The sequence below is a fragment of the Rhamphochromis sp. 'chilingali' genome, assembly GCF_963969265.1.
Source record: "Rhamphochromis sp. 'chilingali' genome assembly, chromosome: 13".
Taxonomy (NCBI): Eukaryota; Metazoa; Chordata; class Actinopteri; order Cichliformes; family Cichlidae; genus Rhamphochromis; species Rhamphochromis sp. 'chilingali'.
Genome location: NC_137940.1, coordinates 26,671,721 through 26,689,514, shown reverse-complemented (window position 1 = coordinate 26,689,514; position 17,794 = coordinate 26,671,721). Strand labels below are relative to the sequence as shown.

The following is a 17,794-nucleotide window of genomic DNA, read 5'->3' as shown; positions in this document are numbered from 1 at the left end:
GGCAGGCATCATTCACTGCATCAAATCAAAAGTTACAACTGGCGGCTCATGGTGATGTGAAACGGGTCACATAGCCGAGTCATTGTCATCTATTTATTGACTTTCAAACTGTGAAAGTCTGGTATTTGTGTCAGTAAATGAACCGGGGGTTGCCCCGCAGAGAGGTGGCTCAAAGAGGGATGAGGTGCTACAAATGGGCTGTTTCTGCTTTCCTGCGTGGGAAGTGGTCACCATCAACAGACCGCTTTCTCAGGCAGACAAAGAAGCCTACGCTCTACTCAGGCAGGCCCTGTTTGTTTATTTATGAATGACATGTTTTAAAAAACATTTAATAATTTAATCATTTATATTGGTAAGAAGCATGCGACTGATGCACACATTAATTTTAAATAAAGAGATAAAGATAGGCTATAAATCCAGTGATCACATGTCTAAATCATTAACATGCCTGGCTGAAGTTCATAATTATCCCATAAACGTTACACACTGATGGCAGTAATGAGTAATAAATACACAAACACACATCAATAGGTGTAAAAATCAAAGTAATGACAAGTGCTCCTTTTTGTTTTAATTTATTTGTATATAAATAGAAAACGTGAAAAAAGTAATAAATATGTCATTAAATAAGTCCATAAATATATTTACAGTTGCAATAAACTTGGGGATAACTCTTCATTTAATATGATGTGGACATATGATGCTCTTGTTGTTCAAGGCGACGTCAACACAATGCACAATTTTCTCCAGAAAGTCTTTTATATTATATTGGTTTTGCGTGTGCAGGTGACAGTTTTCATCCTGCAACAAAATCAGGTTTACCAGTTATGTTTCGAACATTAAATTTAGTTGAAGACAGAACTAAACACACACACACACACACACACACACACAAATCTTTTATCACCACATCAGCGATTTGCTGTGTTAATTACTAAAACACAGTCAGTTTTTTGAATTACTGCCATACAAATGCATTGAAAGAAATATGCATCTTTACCTTGCTGTACACACGCAGGGAATGCTCAAGTGTTGCCAGATTCTGATTTGAATTGTTTTCCAGAGATTTGTTCAGCGCCTTGTCAGCTAAGCAGAAGAATTTTTCCTGCAAAGAGAAAACAGTGATAAGCAACGGTGCCCAACATGCTGGAGATGAAACTGAATGACATAACATAACAAACGCGTGGTAACCGCTGTCTGTTATAGAGGTCAAAGAACACCGTGAAGAGTAAAATATGAAACATTTTCAACTTACCACACATTTTTCTATCTTAGGCACATTGAAGTCAGGCAGCTGCAAGGATAATTAGATAAAAATGTGAGTATATCAACAAAGAATATATGGCGTACTAACAGAGAAACATAAAGTTTACTTACATGATCTTTTAATGTCTTGTTGGCATGTTCTCTAATTTGCTTCAGCTTCAGCCTTTTGTCTTCACACGGGTTGATTGGTGCTGCATAGACCATCACAGCTATCATCAACAGTGTAAGACACTCAATACCAAAGTTCTTCATGTCTTTCAAAGAGCTCCGGAGCTAGAAGTGTCAGCTTGAGTAGAATAAGGTAAATTCCCTAGATAGTCTTACTACTGTTGGTACTTATACAACTCACCCATGACCACGTCACAGGGGGAAAGCACCAAATAAGGCGTGATGATTATTACATGTTCCACTAGTTGAACTCCATCGATTACTAAGAAGTTACCTTTCCTGAAAAGTTTAATCAAGAACCTAACCCCCCCATATTCACACCTTAAGGTATATTTTTACCACAGAGACTGCAGCTTTGGTGCGCCCTTTACTTTCACCACTGGGACTTTGACTTATCGCACTTTAAATGTACAAGCAGAGTTTGCGTGTGGTAGCAAGTGGCATTACTAACATTTATTAGTATTTTTATTAGTATTAGTGTCTAGCCATTAATGTGTGACATATCAGACTGTGGTGTGTAATGTGTAGGCACATGGGAAATATTTTGAGTCAAGATTTCAACTTAAGCCAATCCCACACACATTAGGAAGAGGAAAATGTGACTGATAGAGAAAACTCCTAATAGCCCTAATGTCAGTTTTACTCTGTATAGTAATCCCCCCCACACACCCTTATTCACCCACGCACACAGACACACACACACCCTGCTCCCCTCTCTCCAATTATGTCATTATTAGACACAACAGTAGTAGTGTATTACTGTATTCGTTTTAACTAAATTATTATTTATTTAAAACTATTTAGTTAAAAGTTAGTTAACTTAGTTAAAACTTAGTTACAACTAATACAGTGTTTAGCTTTCATTAACAGTAAGCCAAAAATACTCGAATTAGTAGAATTAGTCACAGCCTCCACCAATCACACCCAGTGCAGCTGAGAGATAGCTGCAACATTTTTGGTTTATTATGTGATGTTTTTTTTATATATGTTGAAGCTCGAGCACACACCTTTTTGCAGTTTAAATACGCTTACATTTATACACTTCTACTCGTTATTGCTGTGCCCTTGCACCGGAGAGGCTGACATCCTTTGAGAAAGGGCCCCACCTTTAGGTATTGTTAAGTAACTCAGCTTTAAGGATATTCAGTGTATTGCAGTAGGCATTCACAAGCTGCTGCTGTCTGAACACAGAAACAAAACAATCACGTGCACTTCACAATACTTTGCTCCTCAACCATTCAAGTAGTTCCTGAAAGATGAGAATTATTCAGTGATTTTACCAAGCCAAGATTTCAAAATGAGTCCATAAGGTCTGCATGAATCTTGGTTATAAATGGTTAAACAGTCAAACAGGACAGACTGCACCAAATGTGCAACACAGTCATGTTTATTTACTTAAACCATTAGATGCTTGTAAAGCTCAACTTAGTACATTGTCACATTCTAAAATTGTGTCATATGTCTTTATAATATATAAGTTGTCAGTTCTACTGCTGAAGATTAAACAGTGGTTTCCACCTTTTTTGTAGCTACATGCCTTATATTATCTTTCCATTGTAAACTTTTGAGGTTTACAATGGTATGTGTATTTAGATCCTACATGTTTATTTACTTGAACTGTCGTCCTCGAGAAAGATGTATAGAAATTGTGTGCTGTACACCTTTATCAGTAAATAGGCTTCAATAGGAATGACAACCCAGCCAGGAGCAGCAGCAAAAGCAGCTGCCGCTCTTGTTTTTTATGGAGGAAATGTTTGCTTTCGCTCGGAGGATCAATCAGCTCCGGAGAGCCTGGACCATTCAGAGCGCCAAAGCTCACGAGCCTGTCAGCCAATAGGAATCCGCACAGGATTGAGGCTAGATGCGCCATTTTACTGCGTCCACAGCCATCCGGCAAGATGGTCCCCCTGCTTTGTCTCCACTGACCGGAGTTGTTTCGGTTTTCTCTTGCTTCTTCTTGCTTTAACACTAGTGAAAATCTGTATGCTCGACTGAGCTGGGCTGCCTGGGCCAAAGACAAAACCCGTGTTTGTCAGTCAAGAAATGACGACGGCGAGAAGTAGGTACGAACACTTGTCTTGTTTGTTTAGACAAGTCAGTTTTGCATTGATTGCCGTGCTTGCCTTCGCTAGCGGCGAGCCGGGCCATAGGAGCCTATTTGCTAGTTAGCAAGCTAGGCTAGCTTGGTTGCAGCCGTTAGCTGCGCGGCCGGTAATGCTCAAGTTTGCGCACACGCTTATTCAGACGCACACATGCGCATACATGGATGTTTGTCAAAGTGATCAAAATCCTAAATGTGATTGATTTTTTTTATTGAGTGGTAGTTTTCGTTGTGTTAATTGGAGCCAGCTAAATGTTGCTAGCCGGAATGCTATACGAGGCAGTGCCAGTCTGCGGGTAGCGCGCGGGTTGGTGTCATGGCATCGTCACAGGGAGAAAAAGGCCTGTGCATGCAGCGGTGCATGCCCATGCACTGGAGCTTGTGTGAACGGCCGAGACTGCAAGGTTGCCAGGGCAACACGGGGGCAGTGAAAAGAAGTAAACGGGCTAATATTACCAGAGCTGAACTTGGCATCCCTGATAGTCGACGCTTTGTGACTTGTCAAAACCCGGAAAGACTTCGGTGAGGATAAAGAAGCTGCAAATACAGATAGGTGGGCTCTTTTCTTTCTCCCACGGAAGAACTGAGTAAGAATTGTACGGCCGGCTGCTGCTAGCAAGCCCGGGTGATTGTTCACCACATCTCGTAGCATCTAATCAGCACGTTATGATGACGCAAAAGGGGCAAAATAAACAGCAGCGGCTCTGTCTGCAGAGCGGCATGCTCCAAAGATGTGCCTATAAAACATGTAGGTCACAGCGGTATATTTAATTACGTGATTGTGCGGACTCGCAAAACCTGCGGTTTGGCTTTTGTTGTCATCAGGAGCTCATTTAGCTGCATTTAGTTCAGTTTTGTCGGAGTTTGTTTACGGAAGACTGTGCACATAAATGTTGGCATAGCTTTGTTTTCATGCTGTGGTGTACTGGAAATAATATATAAATAAAATCGCCGTTAGAGAAACAGTTGGCCTATCAAGCAAATACAGATTGTTTTGGTCTGAGTTGCGCACTTTTGGAGACATCGGCCCTTTTCTGAATATCATAAAGCTAAATGCCACTTTCCCCTTTCTTAAAGCCTCACTCAATACACTCATGAAGAATAACCCCATAGTTATTAAAAGAAAAGCTCTGTTGCGAGTGGCTTTATGTGGGAACTATTTTTTTTTTCCTGTTGTACTTGTCTACATCCGCCAACCACAGAAAGCATAGACCTAGCAACCGTTACATTTCACCTGAAGGACATGAAAGAGTACATCCTGTCACAGTGTGAAGAGCTGGAGCCTCTCATCATAGTAGATGCACAGTGGGGTGGGGGGGGGAAGAAATAGTAACTACTGTAAAACAAGGAGTGGGACTATCCTTAAAAAAAGGAGAAAAAAAAAGAAGTAAACAGACCATATTTTGGTGTTTTGGCACTTTGAGCACCACAATGCAATTAACTCCAGTTTATTCAAGATATAACTCTCAATAGCTATAAAATTGGGACAGATGCAAAAACATTTAGTTATTTCTTTTTTTTGTCACCTTAAGCAGGAACGTCAGAATCAAAGTCCAAAATTCTTGCCCTCCTTTATATTTTCTGAAGCCATCCAATGGGCTGGACACCTTACCTTAAAGAAAAATTTAATGTGTTTGTCTTTTGTATCATAATTTTGTCTGCTGCTGTTGATATTCTTGTTATTCTATATTTATAGTAGTGATATGCTGTTGGTCTTGGGCTACGTCCACACGTACCCGGGTATTTTTGAAAACGCAGATTTTTCGATGCGTTTGCACCTTTCTTCCACACGTAAACGGCGTTTTCGGTCACTGAAAACGGAGATTTTTAAAAACTCCGGCCAGGGTGGATATTTTTGAAAACTCCGTTTTTGCATTTAGGTGTGGACGAGAAAAACGCAGAAAACGCAGCGTCAAAGGTGTGCGCCTTTTTTGACATCACACTGTGCGCCACGTTATTGTTTCGGTGAAATGAATTTCTACAATACTGTTACTGTTAATTGTACTCTCTGCAGTGTTTAAATGTTTACATATACACACAGTTACTGTCCCTCCACACATACAACTCGGTTCTGCTTCTATGCCCCATCCTTGTTTACTATTTCCCACCGAGGCTTCATTTCTACATGGTAAGGAAAATATTGACACCTGTTGCTTTGGCATGTTCCTAGCAGCGTTTTCGTTCATTTCTGCGTTTACGTGTGGACGGGATTATTTTTTAAAACGAAAACGGAAAATCTCCGTTTTCAAAAATACCCGTGTACGTGTGAACGTAGCCTTGGGCTTTATACAGAGCAGAGCACCATGGTACAATAGAAGATATGAACTGTTTAGATTGAAATTAAAGACAAAAGCTCAGTTTAAATGCAGAATGTGAACATAGATTCATACAGTAAATGCATGTAGCTGTACTTTTTTAAATGTGTTTTTCCCTCTAGTTTCTGACTGTTCTGTCAGATGTAATATGGTACCAGAATGCAAACTTTTTTTGTAAATGTTTTTTCAGGTAAAATGAGTCTGGCTGCTTCAGAATCACACCTAGACCAAATGGCGGAAAAGGAAGAGGAGGTAAGTTCACCACTTTGTTTGTTTGTTTTAGACTTTTTAAATGTTTGAAACTTGTTCATTCTCAAGCAATTAAAACACATTTTATATCGTTGCCAGCCTGGTAGCTCAGCAGAAACTATGAAGCCCTCCTCTTCTCGCAACAAGAGGTGCGGAGCAGATTTCTTAAATGTGTCAGCCTTTTGTTGTTGCTTATGCACTTGTATGCGGTCAAAATAGCTCGCAGAGATGATGCAGATTGAAATGTTAAAGTTGATTCCCTGACTTATTGCAGGAAGCCCACCTCTGTAGCTAAGCACACGGACCAGAATGGATCCGAGTCCTCGGCTGAAAGTGAAGGTGCCACTTCTGACAATCCTTCAGACAATAACACGGGGAGTGTTTCTAAAGGTATGAACTGTACGAAGGTATTTCTGAATTTTTATTCAAGATGTCGTGGATGTCTGGGTTGCAAACGGAGCTGTTTTGTTCTTCAGGCACTTTAGTGATGAGGCCAGCTGGGAATGAAAACAAAGGTGCTATGAAGCTCAGAGTGGATTTCAAACAGAAAAAAACAGGTAATTATATTTCTGATTAAAAATGTGTGTTTACAGTGTTTCTTACAGAATTAAATCTGATTTTTGGCAGGTGTGGTACAAAAAGAGGTGTAAAAGTAAATGTACATTGTGACAATAAATAAGGTGATAGGAATCAGCTGCTTCTTCAGTGAGTTCCTCGTCTAGTGGATTGACTCGTACTCCAAAAGTGCAGCTGGCAATAGTAGACCTGATTCTCCTGTTGCCAGCTGCAGTCCACAGAGTGCAGGCACGTGACCTCAAACTACCATGAGATCTGCCTAGCTTGCATTTAAATAACTGGAGACAGTAATTTAACTGGTTAGAGGCAACTAAACTTTTAAAGTAAGGGTGAGGGCATTGGAATTCTGTCATTCTCTCAGACAGAGGAAAACATTAATATATGCTTGGACAGCCGCTAAAAGAATGCTGACTTTTTTTAACGTGCGTGGGGGGGGGGGAGACAGATTTGTCATGTTGACTGTTGAAAGTGAACCTGGATAAGATTTTAAAGTAAATGAAGTGGATTGTGAAAGTCATGTTTTTTTTTTTTTCTTCCTTCTTGCTGTAGATGATGCCCTGCAGAAGAAGGTAAACTGCACTGCCTGTGGAAAACAAGTGAACCAGTTCCAGCGTAACTCTGTGTTTGTTCATCCTGTGCTCAAAGTACTTATTTGCAAGGTAGAGACTCTGAGATGGACATTTCACATATTTTCATCATATTATTACAAGTTCTACCATTTTCACTATTTTTTTTTTTTAATATTTACGTTCTTTCCTCTTCCTCCAGTCATGCTACAAATACTATACAAGTGATGACATCAGCAGAGACTCTGATGGGATGGATGAGCAGTGCAGGTACACTACACTAATAAAACAGTGAATTTCTTTTAAAGTAATGTTTGGAGGAGTTTTTGAGGACCTCTTTTGCTATTTTCCCTCAAACCATGTTAAATATTTATTCTCCAGGTGGTGTGCTGAAGGCGGCAAACTCATCTGCTGTGACTACTGCAACAACGCCTTTTGCAAGAAGTGCATTCTGCGCAACCTGGGCAGGAAGGAGCTGTCAGGGATTACTGATGAGAACTCAAAGTGGCACTGTTATGTCTGCAGATCAGAGCCCCTCCAGGATCTGGTCTCCAAATGCAGTCGCGTCATGGAGAAACAGCAGCTTAAGCAAAAGAAAACGGAGAAGACGGAGGAACGTGAGAGCAAGAAGCATAAGAACAAAGCAGCCAAAGAGCACAAAGCAGTCGTCAATGGAAAAGAACACACAGAAGACTCGGGGACCATGACATTCTCCTACAGAAAACTGCACATACCAAAAGAACTTGTAAAGAAAGCAAAAAAGCTTGTTGAAACTACAACTGGGTTGAACAATACTTTCATTCAGTTCATTCAACAGGAAGCCGAGGACCAGGGAGATAGATCTATCAGGTATCGGCATTTGAAAGCCTTTAAGGCCGTGCTTTCTGATTTGAGAAAAGCTCACAGTGCTTTAGAGGAGGCTTTGGAGCCTGAGTTTAGAAACATGGAGTTGCAGAATGGCAATGAAGGCCAGCACGTTGTTAGAAAAAGCACTAATGTTGAGGCAGTTGCAGAAAATGATACCATGGACAACACTGCAGATTCGGTGTGTGAGAGCGATCCACCTAAAGAGGCGGATGAGGAGACGCTTCAGGAGCAGGATGTGGTAAAAGATCAGGTGTCAGAACAGAGTGAAATGAAAGAGCACCAAACAGAAACTGACGCAACCGAAAGGACAGTTAAAAAAGAAGTTTGTGAAGATGGGCTGGTGTCTGCTGGTGAAATGTCCTTAGATCATGATATTATGTCTGTGCCGCCTTCGGTTCCTGAAGAGCTTTTTCAGATGGTGGAGAGTCTTGCAGATTCTACAATGCTGTCACAGGCTGACACAACCTCGGTCACCGATGCCGAGTCACAGTCTAATGGAAACCCAGCAGACACTCAGCCCCAGCCTAAGGTAAAGAACCTTATAGTGAAACTGACTCCTGTCCCAGTTGTTACAACGCGTGGGTCAAGGTCATCCAGGTCCAAAAACAAGGAAAAGGGCGGCGAGGTTTCAAAAAAGTCTGAACAAGAATGCGAGGAGGAAGAAAATGCTGCTTCTGATGAAGTAGATGGAACCAAGAGCCCACCGCCCAGCCGTCGCTCTAGCAGAGTGAAGACTACTCCTTTGAGAAAGCAGACTGAGAATAAGGACAAGAATGTGTCCTCTGACTCGGATTCAGAGTCAGAGGAAGATCACAAAGACAAGGTCAAGTCTTCCAAGAAATCCAGGAGCACTAAAAAGGAAGACGAGAAACAGGCCAAGGCTTCTGATAAAAAGACAGCTGACTCTGATTCGGATGAAGTTCCTGATGTACTGATGGAAAAAGCCGCAGCAGGCGACAGCACTGATGAGGGAAGCGCCAATTCTAAAAAGCATTCGCGCAAACTAAAGCCATCCACAGAAGACGCAGAGAAATTGTCCAAACGCAAAAGGAAGTCTGTAAGCTCCGATTCAGACCTGGCAAGTAAAGGTAAGAAGACTTCCAAGAAGAAGAAACGGAACGGCTCAGACTCCTCAGACTCGGACTCTGAGGAGAAGGACAGTAAAGCGCGTGTAGCGAGGAGGAGATCTACCCGTGTAAAGAAGCAGGATGACACAAAAGAAGAAAGCAAAAACTCACCTGAGACGAAGCCGAAGAGGTCCTATGAAAAGAAGTGCAAGGGAAAGGGCTCTGGAACATCCTCAAAGCTACAGTTGACCTCTAGTGATGAGGAAGAGGAGGCTGAAGGTGCCTCTGGGGAGGACAGCGACGAGCAAAAGATCAAACCTATTGTGGAGGATAACGTTTTGGCAGGCAGTGCAGCCTTTATTCAATCCTCAGGTACACCTGGAAGTAGGGCTGCTCGATTATGGCAAAAATGATAATCACGATTATTTTCACTGAAATTGAGATCTCGATTATTTGACGATATTTATTTAACAATAACAATGTGTTGAATAATGGCTTTAAAGATTGTCAAAAATAATATAAAATAGTGTGCAAATACTGATAACAGTGCAAATGTTAGCAATATAAAAAAATAAATGAAAAATGTAAACATCTATACTTAGTGAACTTTGCAGTGTTGCTCTGTGGTGCAGCTACGACACAGTAGCAAAGTTTACACACTGTCTACTTGATCCACGTCTGACTCAGCGAACCCATGTTTCCACACCACTGAAGGTTTTTTTTTTTTAACCTCTCTTTTCAACCAACGGCAGTCACTCTCCTCTCGAAATAACTTCTGCTTAGCTTTCCGAGCTTCCCTCGGGTCCTCTTAATTGTTGTGACGCGTGATGTGTTCGAAACACAGAGAGGTGCGCTCGATTTGCCACACGGAGCAGCGCGAGAGTAAAGCACGAGGGAGGTCATTTTTAATGATCGTTGAAAGCCCAGATCGTAATTTAGATTAAAATTCGATTAATTGAGCAGCCCTACCTGGAAGTTTTATAACATGAATTAAATAAATGAAATGTGCTGATGAATGCGCTTCAGGAGGACAGAGATGTGTTAAACTTTTCTTGTAATGACCTGCATGGCCTTCAGTTAGCTACACGTGTGTATGGAAAACTACTTTAACATTTAATCTTTAACCACAGCGAAAACAACAGCATCTTTTTGAGCTATTACCATCAAAGCCAACAGCTTTGACCCAAGGCAGTTCCTCTTAAAGATATCTCCAGTTTATATCTCCTCAGCCAGAATGATTCATATCAGCAATTTATTTCTTACTGGAACTGACCAGCTGTAGTAACCTAAATAATTGCGACATTTAGCCCTGACTTCTGTTCAAACTCTGTATTATACTTCCATATACATGCGATAATTTTGATTACTCTCTTTATTCTTATTAAAGTCATCTACAAGTTCATGGCAATATAAAAGAAAATTGTGAAGGAATCATTCTAATTTAGAAATTTTTTATATTGATAATGTCTTTGATCTGTTTAAATGTCGGAGAGGTTTGCTATAATGTGTGGTGTTTTGTACAGGAGATGAAGTGGACACTAAAGAGGGAATTACTGGGATTTGTGACGACGATGATGACGACGATCCTGAGAACAGGTACTTGTAAAAGAAATTGATTCTTCCAACTAGGCATCAAGTGGGTATCAACATCATTCAGTCCCAACAGTGAAACGCGAGGTTTAGCGTTAGCAGATCGAACAGCTGCATTGAAATAATCTCAAAGGAGAAACTGGTGTTCGAATGCTCTGATTTATATTATATTGCACTAACTTTACAAGGTTCCACACAAATGTTGTATTTGTTTGTTCATTTTTTGGGGGGCTAGAATGTTTTTGTAAAATCAGGTTTTTATGATTTTATTTCTCTTTACCTGCAGGATTGCAAAGAAAATGCTTCTTGCCCAAATAAAATCGAACTACTCCTCGGGAGCAGAGAGCTCCTCTGACAATGAAGAGGCAGAAAAGGAGGAGAAGTCCTCCAAGAAAGTTAAAAAAGAAAATGAAGAAGACGAACAGCAAGGTAGAAATTTGTTAAATAATCCTAGGATTTTATTTTATTTATTTTTTTAATAATACTCATCTTCATGAACATTTTCAAAACAAATTTTTCTTTCCATGAAGATGATGAGGATACAGAAGACTCTGGCTCTGATGTCGAAGTGAAGAAGAGTGGCAGACGCCATAAACTGCTTCGTCATAAACTCTCACTGAGTGAGGGTGAATCAGGAGAGGAGAAGGCTGCTGGGAAAGAGAAGAAGAAGGGCAAAAAGAAGTCAGGACGGAAAGGTTTGTTCTGAAATTATAATTCAGTCTCTGTGCCACGTCCTACTTGAGGTTAAAATATTTGAAGAAGCTGTTAGATGACAGGTTTTCGTTTTGTTTTTTTATTTGCATTTCAGTGGACAGCGATGACTCTGCAGACTCAGACTTTGAAAAGTCAGAGTCCAGTGGCGAGTCGGCCGAGAGTGAGGTAGTTAGCGACTCAGACAATGAAGACAAGCGTCGAAAGACCAGGTGAGAGGAAAGAACTCCAACCAGTGGTGGTGACTTATTTCACTGCCGGTGGATCCGGACAAATCTAGTATTGTTCTTTTTATTCCTGCAGAGCTGCGAAGAAGAAGGATGATGAAAAACAGAGAAGTTATGCTCAGAAGAAGAAGCGACGCAGGATCAAAGTTCAGGATTCTTCTTCAAGCAATGAGAAGGTGTTTTAAATGCAGTGCACTTGGTGCTCCTAAACTGTCCCAAAGCTTCTTTTTTCATAGTAGGATTACTAGGTAGAGGAAATGGAGCCACGTGAAATTTACCAAGTCAAGTCATGCACGACACTTAAAATGTTATTTCAACTTACCCTGGAGTGTGTTGTGGGGATTATTGAGGCCACAAACCAATCATGGGGCTGCTCAGCTACTGATCGTAGCCTAAGGGCTGAACATCAGAGGGCTGAACTTGATGTTCATTTCCACAGAGTGGAGAGGAGGGCGGGGAGGACCAAGATGGAGAAGGACGCAAAGGCCGAAAGAAGATCCGCAAAATCCTGAAGGATGACAAGCTGCGGACGGAGACGAGGGATGCTCTGAAAGAAGAGGAGGAGAGGAGGAAGCGCATAGCAGAGAGAGAGGCACTCAGGGAGAAACTTCGAGAGGTAAAGATGAAATGTGTGGCTGTTATCAGGAGTATAGACTCGATATTCAAAGCCCTGAGCTGTTGTAGGAAGTGGAAAGAAAATGAAGAGTTTCCAGTGAATATTAGTTGTAAGAGGATCTAATGATGAGCAGTACGTTTCATTATTTGCACTTTATGCTAAATCAAATCATGTGTCTTAAGTTTTTCAGATCAAGCAGTTGGAGAGTCTGCTTTGGAAGTTATAGTAATTACCATAAAACAAATATATGAATCAAAGATTCAGAAAGGTTAGTGTGAAAAGATGGGCTGTCAACTAGCTTGTGAAATACACTGGTGTGAAACTAACAGGGATCCTGGACTTTGATGGTTGGTGTGTATGCCAATGCAAATTTATGTTTAATAGGCCAATAACACATTTCCTGACCAATCTCCCTATTACTACAAATTTAAACTTGGCACAAATCCTGGTAGGTTAGAACTCATCCTGCTGATTTTGAGTTGGTTCTCAGTGGTGGGAATGCTGCTGCATTGTGGGTGGTAAATGGCTACGAATAAAGAAAAATCCAGAGTGAAATCAAGTTGAATGGATATGTTTTTTTGTTTTTTTTGGTAGAGAAATTAAGAATTACAATAAAGGGATTTGCTAAACTGCCATGTGGACCAGTCACAAATGTAATTGTGATAACATTTTTGTTATTGGGATCTATAGTGTATGGGCTAGACTTTTTTGTGGTGCATGACATTTGAGAACTTGTCCTGTAACTCCTGCATATGATGTAAAATGTTCCTGGTGTTTGTACCAGGACTCTCTGGCAGCTGTGGCCTTTGAACCACTCTGCTCATCCTCTTTTGCCTGCAGTGGCACATTTTTTTTTCTTTCTTTTAAACCTTCATCTAAAAGAAGCCCATAGCAGTCCGCTGAAGGCTGCCTCTGGGAGCAGTACTGCCAAAGTAAGTGGGTTGAGGCTGCTGGTCCAAATCAAACATTTACTGGAGAGAAGCAGATGTTGGGGAGACGAGGGCCACACAGAACCACAACATGCTTCACAGCTGTCTCCATTTTTGTTTCTTGTTCTCTATTATCTCCCTGTTGTATTATTGGTGGTTGTGTTAGCATTAGCGTTAGCATGGTTTCATAACAGCCTGTATGTATCCAGCATACAAAGTGCCAGTTGTGGTGGCTACATTGTTTGCCAATATTAACGACCCATGTAAAAAGTCAGCCATGTGCTCATAATTCAGGGGTAGCTCTGCTGTTAAATACATTTAAAGGACATTTTTAGAAAATGAAAGTGTAACGAGCAGCAGGGTGTTTCCGTAAGTACTTTATTTTTTTTATTAAAATGAATAAAATGCGCCATGGTTTAGTCAGAATTGCCAAAAGTGCATGATGGATTTTTCTTTTAATTTGTGAAATTGACCATGCATTAGCCTAAACGGGCTTCCTTCACATACACAGACGTAAAGAGAGCGAGGTATTTTGTTGGAGATACAAAGTGAGAATTTTAACATACTGGAAGAATTAGTGATATATTTCTTTTACTTAAGACGTTATTTCCAGATTTTAGAATTAAAACAATCTTTTTGGCTCTTCTTCATTTTGCAGGTGATTGTGGTGGAGGAGTCTTCCCAGGTTGTCTGCCCCATCACTACCAAGCTGGTGCTGGACGAGGACGAAGAAACCAAAGAGCCTCTGGTGCAGGTGCACAGGAACCTGGTGACAAAGCTCAAACCTCACCAGGTTGATGGTAAGGACACAATGCACAAAGAATTTTGAACCGGTAGGAGCTGGAGAAAAAAAAATAAGCAAAGCAAGCCTGAGGTGCTCGGCACTGATGTTTCCTATCGTGTGTGTTTTGTGTCCCTGTCAGGAGTGCAGTTTATGTGGGACTGCTGCTGTGAATCGGTGAAAAAAATTGAGAAGTCTTCTGGCTCTGGCTGCATCCTTGCCCACTGTATGGGCCTGGGAAAGACTCTGCAAGTGAGTTACTTGCCTTATATTGTCTGTTCATTTTCACTCTTGTACAAACTACACCAGTTGTGTAATGCAATGTTTTTAGCTGCCCCAAACGTACAGAAATGACCTCCTGTGGAACTTTAGAACAGCACAGAGAAGCAGTTGTCAAAATCAGTGCTTATATTAAAAGGCAGTCTGATAAAAATGTTCGAAAGCTCTGTGCTGTTGGTGCAACATTTGACTCGTTTTGTCCTGTAGGTGGTGACATTTCTTCACACGTTGCTGCTTTGTGAGAAGCTCGATTTCAGCACAGCACTGGTGGTTTGCCCTCTGAACACTGTCCTGAACTGGCTCAATGAATTTGAAAAGTGGCAAGAAGGAATGAAGGATGAAGAGAGTTTAGAGGTAATGGGTTGCCCTTGTGACCTTTCAAGCCTTTTCTGTTTCCAGTGCGTTGCTTAGCATATTTACCTTTGGTGTGCTCAACAGGTAACTGAGCTGGCTACAGTGAAGAGGCCACAGGAGCGAGCGTACGCCCTTCAGCGATGGCAGGAGATGGGCGGCGTTATGATCATGGGCTACGAAATGTACCGAAACCTGACGCAGGGCAGGAACATCAAGAGCAAGAAGCTCAAAGAGACTTTTCAGAAGACTCTGGTAGATCCAGGTAGAGTGATTTTTACGTTACATGTTATGGACTTAGGTTATCTTTCGGTGCTCCTAAAAATCAATCTTGTGGTCCAAATGATCCTTTTTTAAACTGATATAAGCTAAAACAAACATTCTCTTTAAGTGAGTACATCTCTGGCTGAATGTAGACTCAGTCCTGGGGTTGTTTTTTGCACGTTAGCTGTTCTAATGTGGCCACATGTACCAAATTAGCCAAACTGTTTTCATTTTCTTTTGTTTACATCTGAGCCTGTTACTGGTAAACCCCTTTTTTTTTTTCGATGTGCGTGCCATTCCAGCGGTGTGACCTGATCTGAAATTGGCTGCATTAAAATTATCCTTGTGTTCATTTTTACTAGGGCCAGACTTGGTGATCTGTGATGAAGGCCACATCTTGAAGAATGAGGCCTCTGCTGTGTCCAAAGCAATGAACTCTATCAGGACGAGGAGGAGGATTGTGCTGACTGGAACGCCGCTGCAAAATAACCTTATTGAATGTGAGACTTCCTGCTATCATCCATGTGAATCATTTATATGGATGATTTTTGTTTACTTTTTAAAAATAACTTTTCTGACTTTTGTCTCCTTACCAGACCACTGCATGGTGAACTTCATTAAGGAAAACCTGCTTGGTTCAGTTAAGGAGTTTAGGAACCGCTTTATTAACCCCATCCAGAACGGTCAGTGTGCTGACTCCACCCTACAAGATGTCCGGGTCATGAAGAAAAGAGCTCACATTCTTTATGAGATGCTTGCTGGATGCGTCCAGGTATATATTTAAAAAAACATTTTTGTGTTTGAAATGATTCTCTCAGGCCTCCTTTGACTTCCTGCTTAAATAATGCATTTGCTTTTCCTACAGAGAAAAGATTACACTGCACTCACCAAGTTCCTACCTCCCAAGCATGAGTATGTGTTGTCAGTCAGAATGACTCCAATCCAGGCTAAACTTTACAGATACTACCTGGAGCACTTCACAGGTGAGAACCAAGCTTTAGTGCAGTTTGTTTTTTGCTTTGTTGATGTTCAACAACCCTAAGTTTTAGTCCCAACTAGAGGAAAACTCTTTGGTACTAAAATTGTGTTAATTTAACTCCCCATATTTTTCCCATGGTTATTCACGCCCTGCTGCAGTGGCTCTCTGCCTCACCAGTGTGGGCCCATGGTGCAGTTTGACAACCACTGCTTTAAACTATTTGGATCTTTGGGGGTTATAAACAGCAGGGACTCTTGTGGCTGCTAGCAGTGCTTTCCCAGTGACAAGTCTGATCTGATTGCTCATACAAAGATTTAGACCACGCTTAGACTAAAACAAAATTAGGGAATTCGACTGGAAAACATGTATAGGCTAGGACTAGGTTAAATCCTACTGCGGGAGTTCTGTTTCTCTTGAAAGCGCTCTCCTTACTGGATTTGCTCAGACAAGGTTTTTAGATAAATGGAGGGTCTTTCTGGTGGCGCAGTAAGTCATTTAGTGAACTTTTCCTCTGAGAGTGTGTGTGTGTGTGTGTGTGTGTGTGTGTGTGTGTGTGTGTGTGTGTGTGTGTGTGTGTGTGTAAAAGAGTGGCAGCTGGCACAGTGCCGCAGGCAGGGTTTAAGCCCAGTTTCCCACGTCTCCCTAATGAAGAGCTCTGGGAGTGAGGGTGTGGGGTAAGAGGGGAGGGATGTGGGGCATAAAGGGAAGGGAAAGAAATTTCTAGGGAGAAGGGGCCAGAGGTTTTACACCAAAAGCAAAGAACAGGAGGGCTGGTATTTAAGAACAGGAGTGTTTGGAGGGATTGTTGGTATGTGTTGTGGCTCATTAGGCTGGGTTGTCCACAGTGCACAGCGCTGATGTTGTGACAGAGGATTTAGTGTTTTAAAGTGGTGTCTTCAGACTAAAGACCACCACGGGTTGTGGTGGGAATATCCATAAATATTCTCTCCTTTAATTCCACTGCTTATGTAAAACTTGAACTAACTTCTGATGTCTTGGGGTCAGTGCAGGTCAGCATCCTGAATAGGTACGTTAGTGTTTTAGCGACTGCTTTTTGCTCTAGGAAGCAGCTGATGGAGCAGATTATAAGGCTAAGAATTAGCTATTAATCATCGGCTTTATTGTGATTTTGTGGTTTCAGTGTTCATTCCTTGAGAAGAATGATTTGCACTTATTGCTTAGTTTTGTCTGTACAATTACTTTGTAAATGCGCTGCACAGTCAAAATCAAGCAAAGTTTTCAGGCCGTTGCACGTTTTCCACATTTTCAGACTAATCTAAAATGGATCGAATTTATTTTATTTTCTTGTCTGTCTGCACACAATACTCAACCGTGTTCAAACAAAAACAGGTCTTTGGGTATTGTGTAAATGTAAGAAAAATAATGAAATGGCTAATTTGCAAGTATTCCGACCTTTGCATTTGTACTTTGTTGTTGAAGGAAGTCTTGGCAGCTGAGCCATCCTCAAATCATATTAAAAGTGATCTCCCATCCTTCTTGGCAGAAAAATGTAAAAAATTCAACCAGGTTTGATGTGCCGATAATGTGCACAGCCATTTTCAGGTCTCTCCGGGCATGCTTTGAGTATTTCGTTGATCTCTGTACTCTCTAGCTCTCAGAGGCGATTTTTATCATCTTGGCTCAGTTTGATCTAAATGGTGAGGGAGTTTGCCCTTTTAGGAATTAGAGGGGGAAACATGATGCTATAAGACGACGAGAGCAAATAAGAGTTAAATTTAATTCATATAGTACCAAATGTCGGCAATAGTCAACTCGAGGAGCTTGATATTGTAAGATAAGCACCTTAAAATAATTGAGAAAACACTCCAACAATCAGACGACCCCCCTATGCGCAAGCACTTGACAATAGTGGGAAGGAAAAACCTCTGGCA

The 17,794-nt window shown here is 41.2% G+C and overlaps 2 protein-coding genes across 5 annotated transcripts in view; one reads left to right on the top strand and one right to left on the bottom strand.

Annotated features, from left to right (window-relative positions):
* Window positions 1-675: 675 nt before the first annotated feature.
* On the bottom strand, window positions 676-1,518 carry LOC308408773 (uncharacterized protein; the record flags this gene model as incomplete). The annotated part of the gene is made up of 4 exons (XM_080901185.1): window positions 676-801; window positions 1,001-1,105; window positions 1,256-1,294; window positions 1,378-1,518. The coding sequence occupies 4 exons, from the start codon at window positions 1,516-1,518 to the stop codon at window positions 676-678; spliced, it is 411 nt and encodes a 136-aa protein (XP_080757311.1).
* A 1,778-nt stretch (window positions 1,519-3,296) lies between these two features.
* Window positions 3,297-17,794, top strand: part of atrx (ATRX chromatin remodeler) — a 34,992-nt gene continuing 20,494 nt past the window's right edge. Inside the window, exons 1-21 of one of the 4 annotated variants that reach the window (XM_080900580.1) lie at window positions 3,297-3,493; window positions 6,041-6,102; window positions 6,199-6,248; window positions 6,374-6,489; window positions 6,576-6,656; window positions 7,225-7,334; window positions 7,444-7,511; window positions 7,623-9,547; window positions 10,699-10,771; window positions 11,052-11,194; window positions 11,296-11,460; window positions 11,574-11,688; window positions 11,780-11,879; window positions 12,143-12,319; window positions 13,907-14,048; window positions 14,172-14,281; window positions 14,516-14,662; window positions 14,747-14,924; window positions 15,286-15,423; window positions 15,520-15,695; window positions 15,789-15,906. In XM_080900580.1, coding sequence (XP_080756706.1) covers window positions 3,478-3,493; window positions 6,041-6,102; window positions 6,199-6,248; window positions 6,374-6,489; window positions 6,576-6,656; window positions 7,225-7,334; window positions 7,444-7,511; window positions 7,623-9,547; window positions 10,699-10,771; window positions 11,052-11,194; window positions 11,296-11,460; window positions 11,574-11,688; window positions 11,780-11,879; window positions 12,143-12,319; window positions 13,907-14,048; window positions 14,172-14,281; window positions 14,516-14,662; window positions 14,747-14,924; window positions 15,286-15,423; window positions 15,520-15,695; window positions 15,789-15,906 — 4,210 coding nt within the window. In that variant the 5' untranslated portion in view covers window positions 3,297-3,477. Of the gene's footprint in view, window positions 3,498-6,040; window positions 6,103-6,198; window positions 6,249-6,373; window positions 6,490-6,575; window positions 6,657-7,224; window positions 7,335-7,443; window positions 7,512-7,622; window positions 9,548-10,698; window positions 10,772-11,051; window positions 11,195-11,295; window positions 11,461-11,573; window positions 11,689-11,779; window positions 11,880-12,142; window positions 12,320-13,906; window positions 14,049-14,171; window positions 14,282-14,515; window positions 14,663-14,746; window positions 14,925-15,285; window positions 15,424-15,519; window positions 15,696-15,788; window positions 15,907-17,794 lie in introns of all 4 variants that reach the window. The other 3 variants (XM_080900581.1, XM_080900583.1, XM_080900582.1) reach the window with 3 other exon arrangements.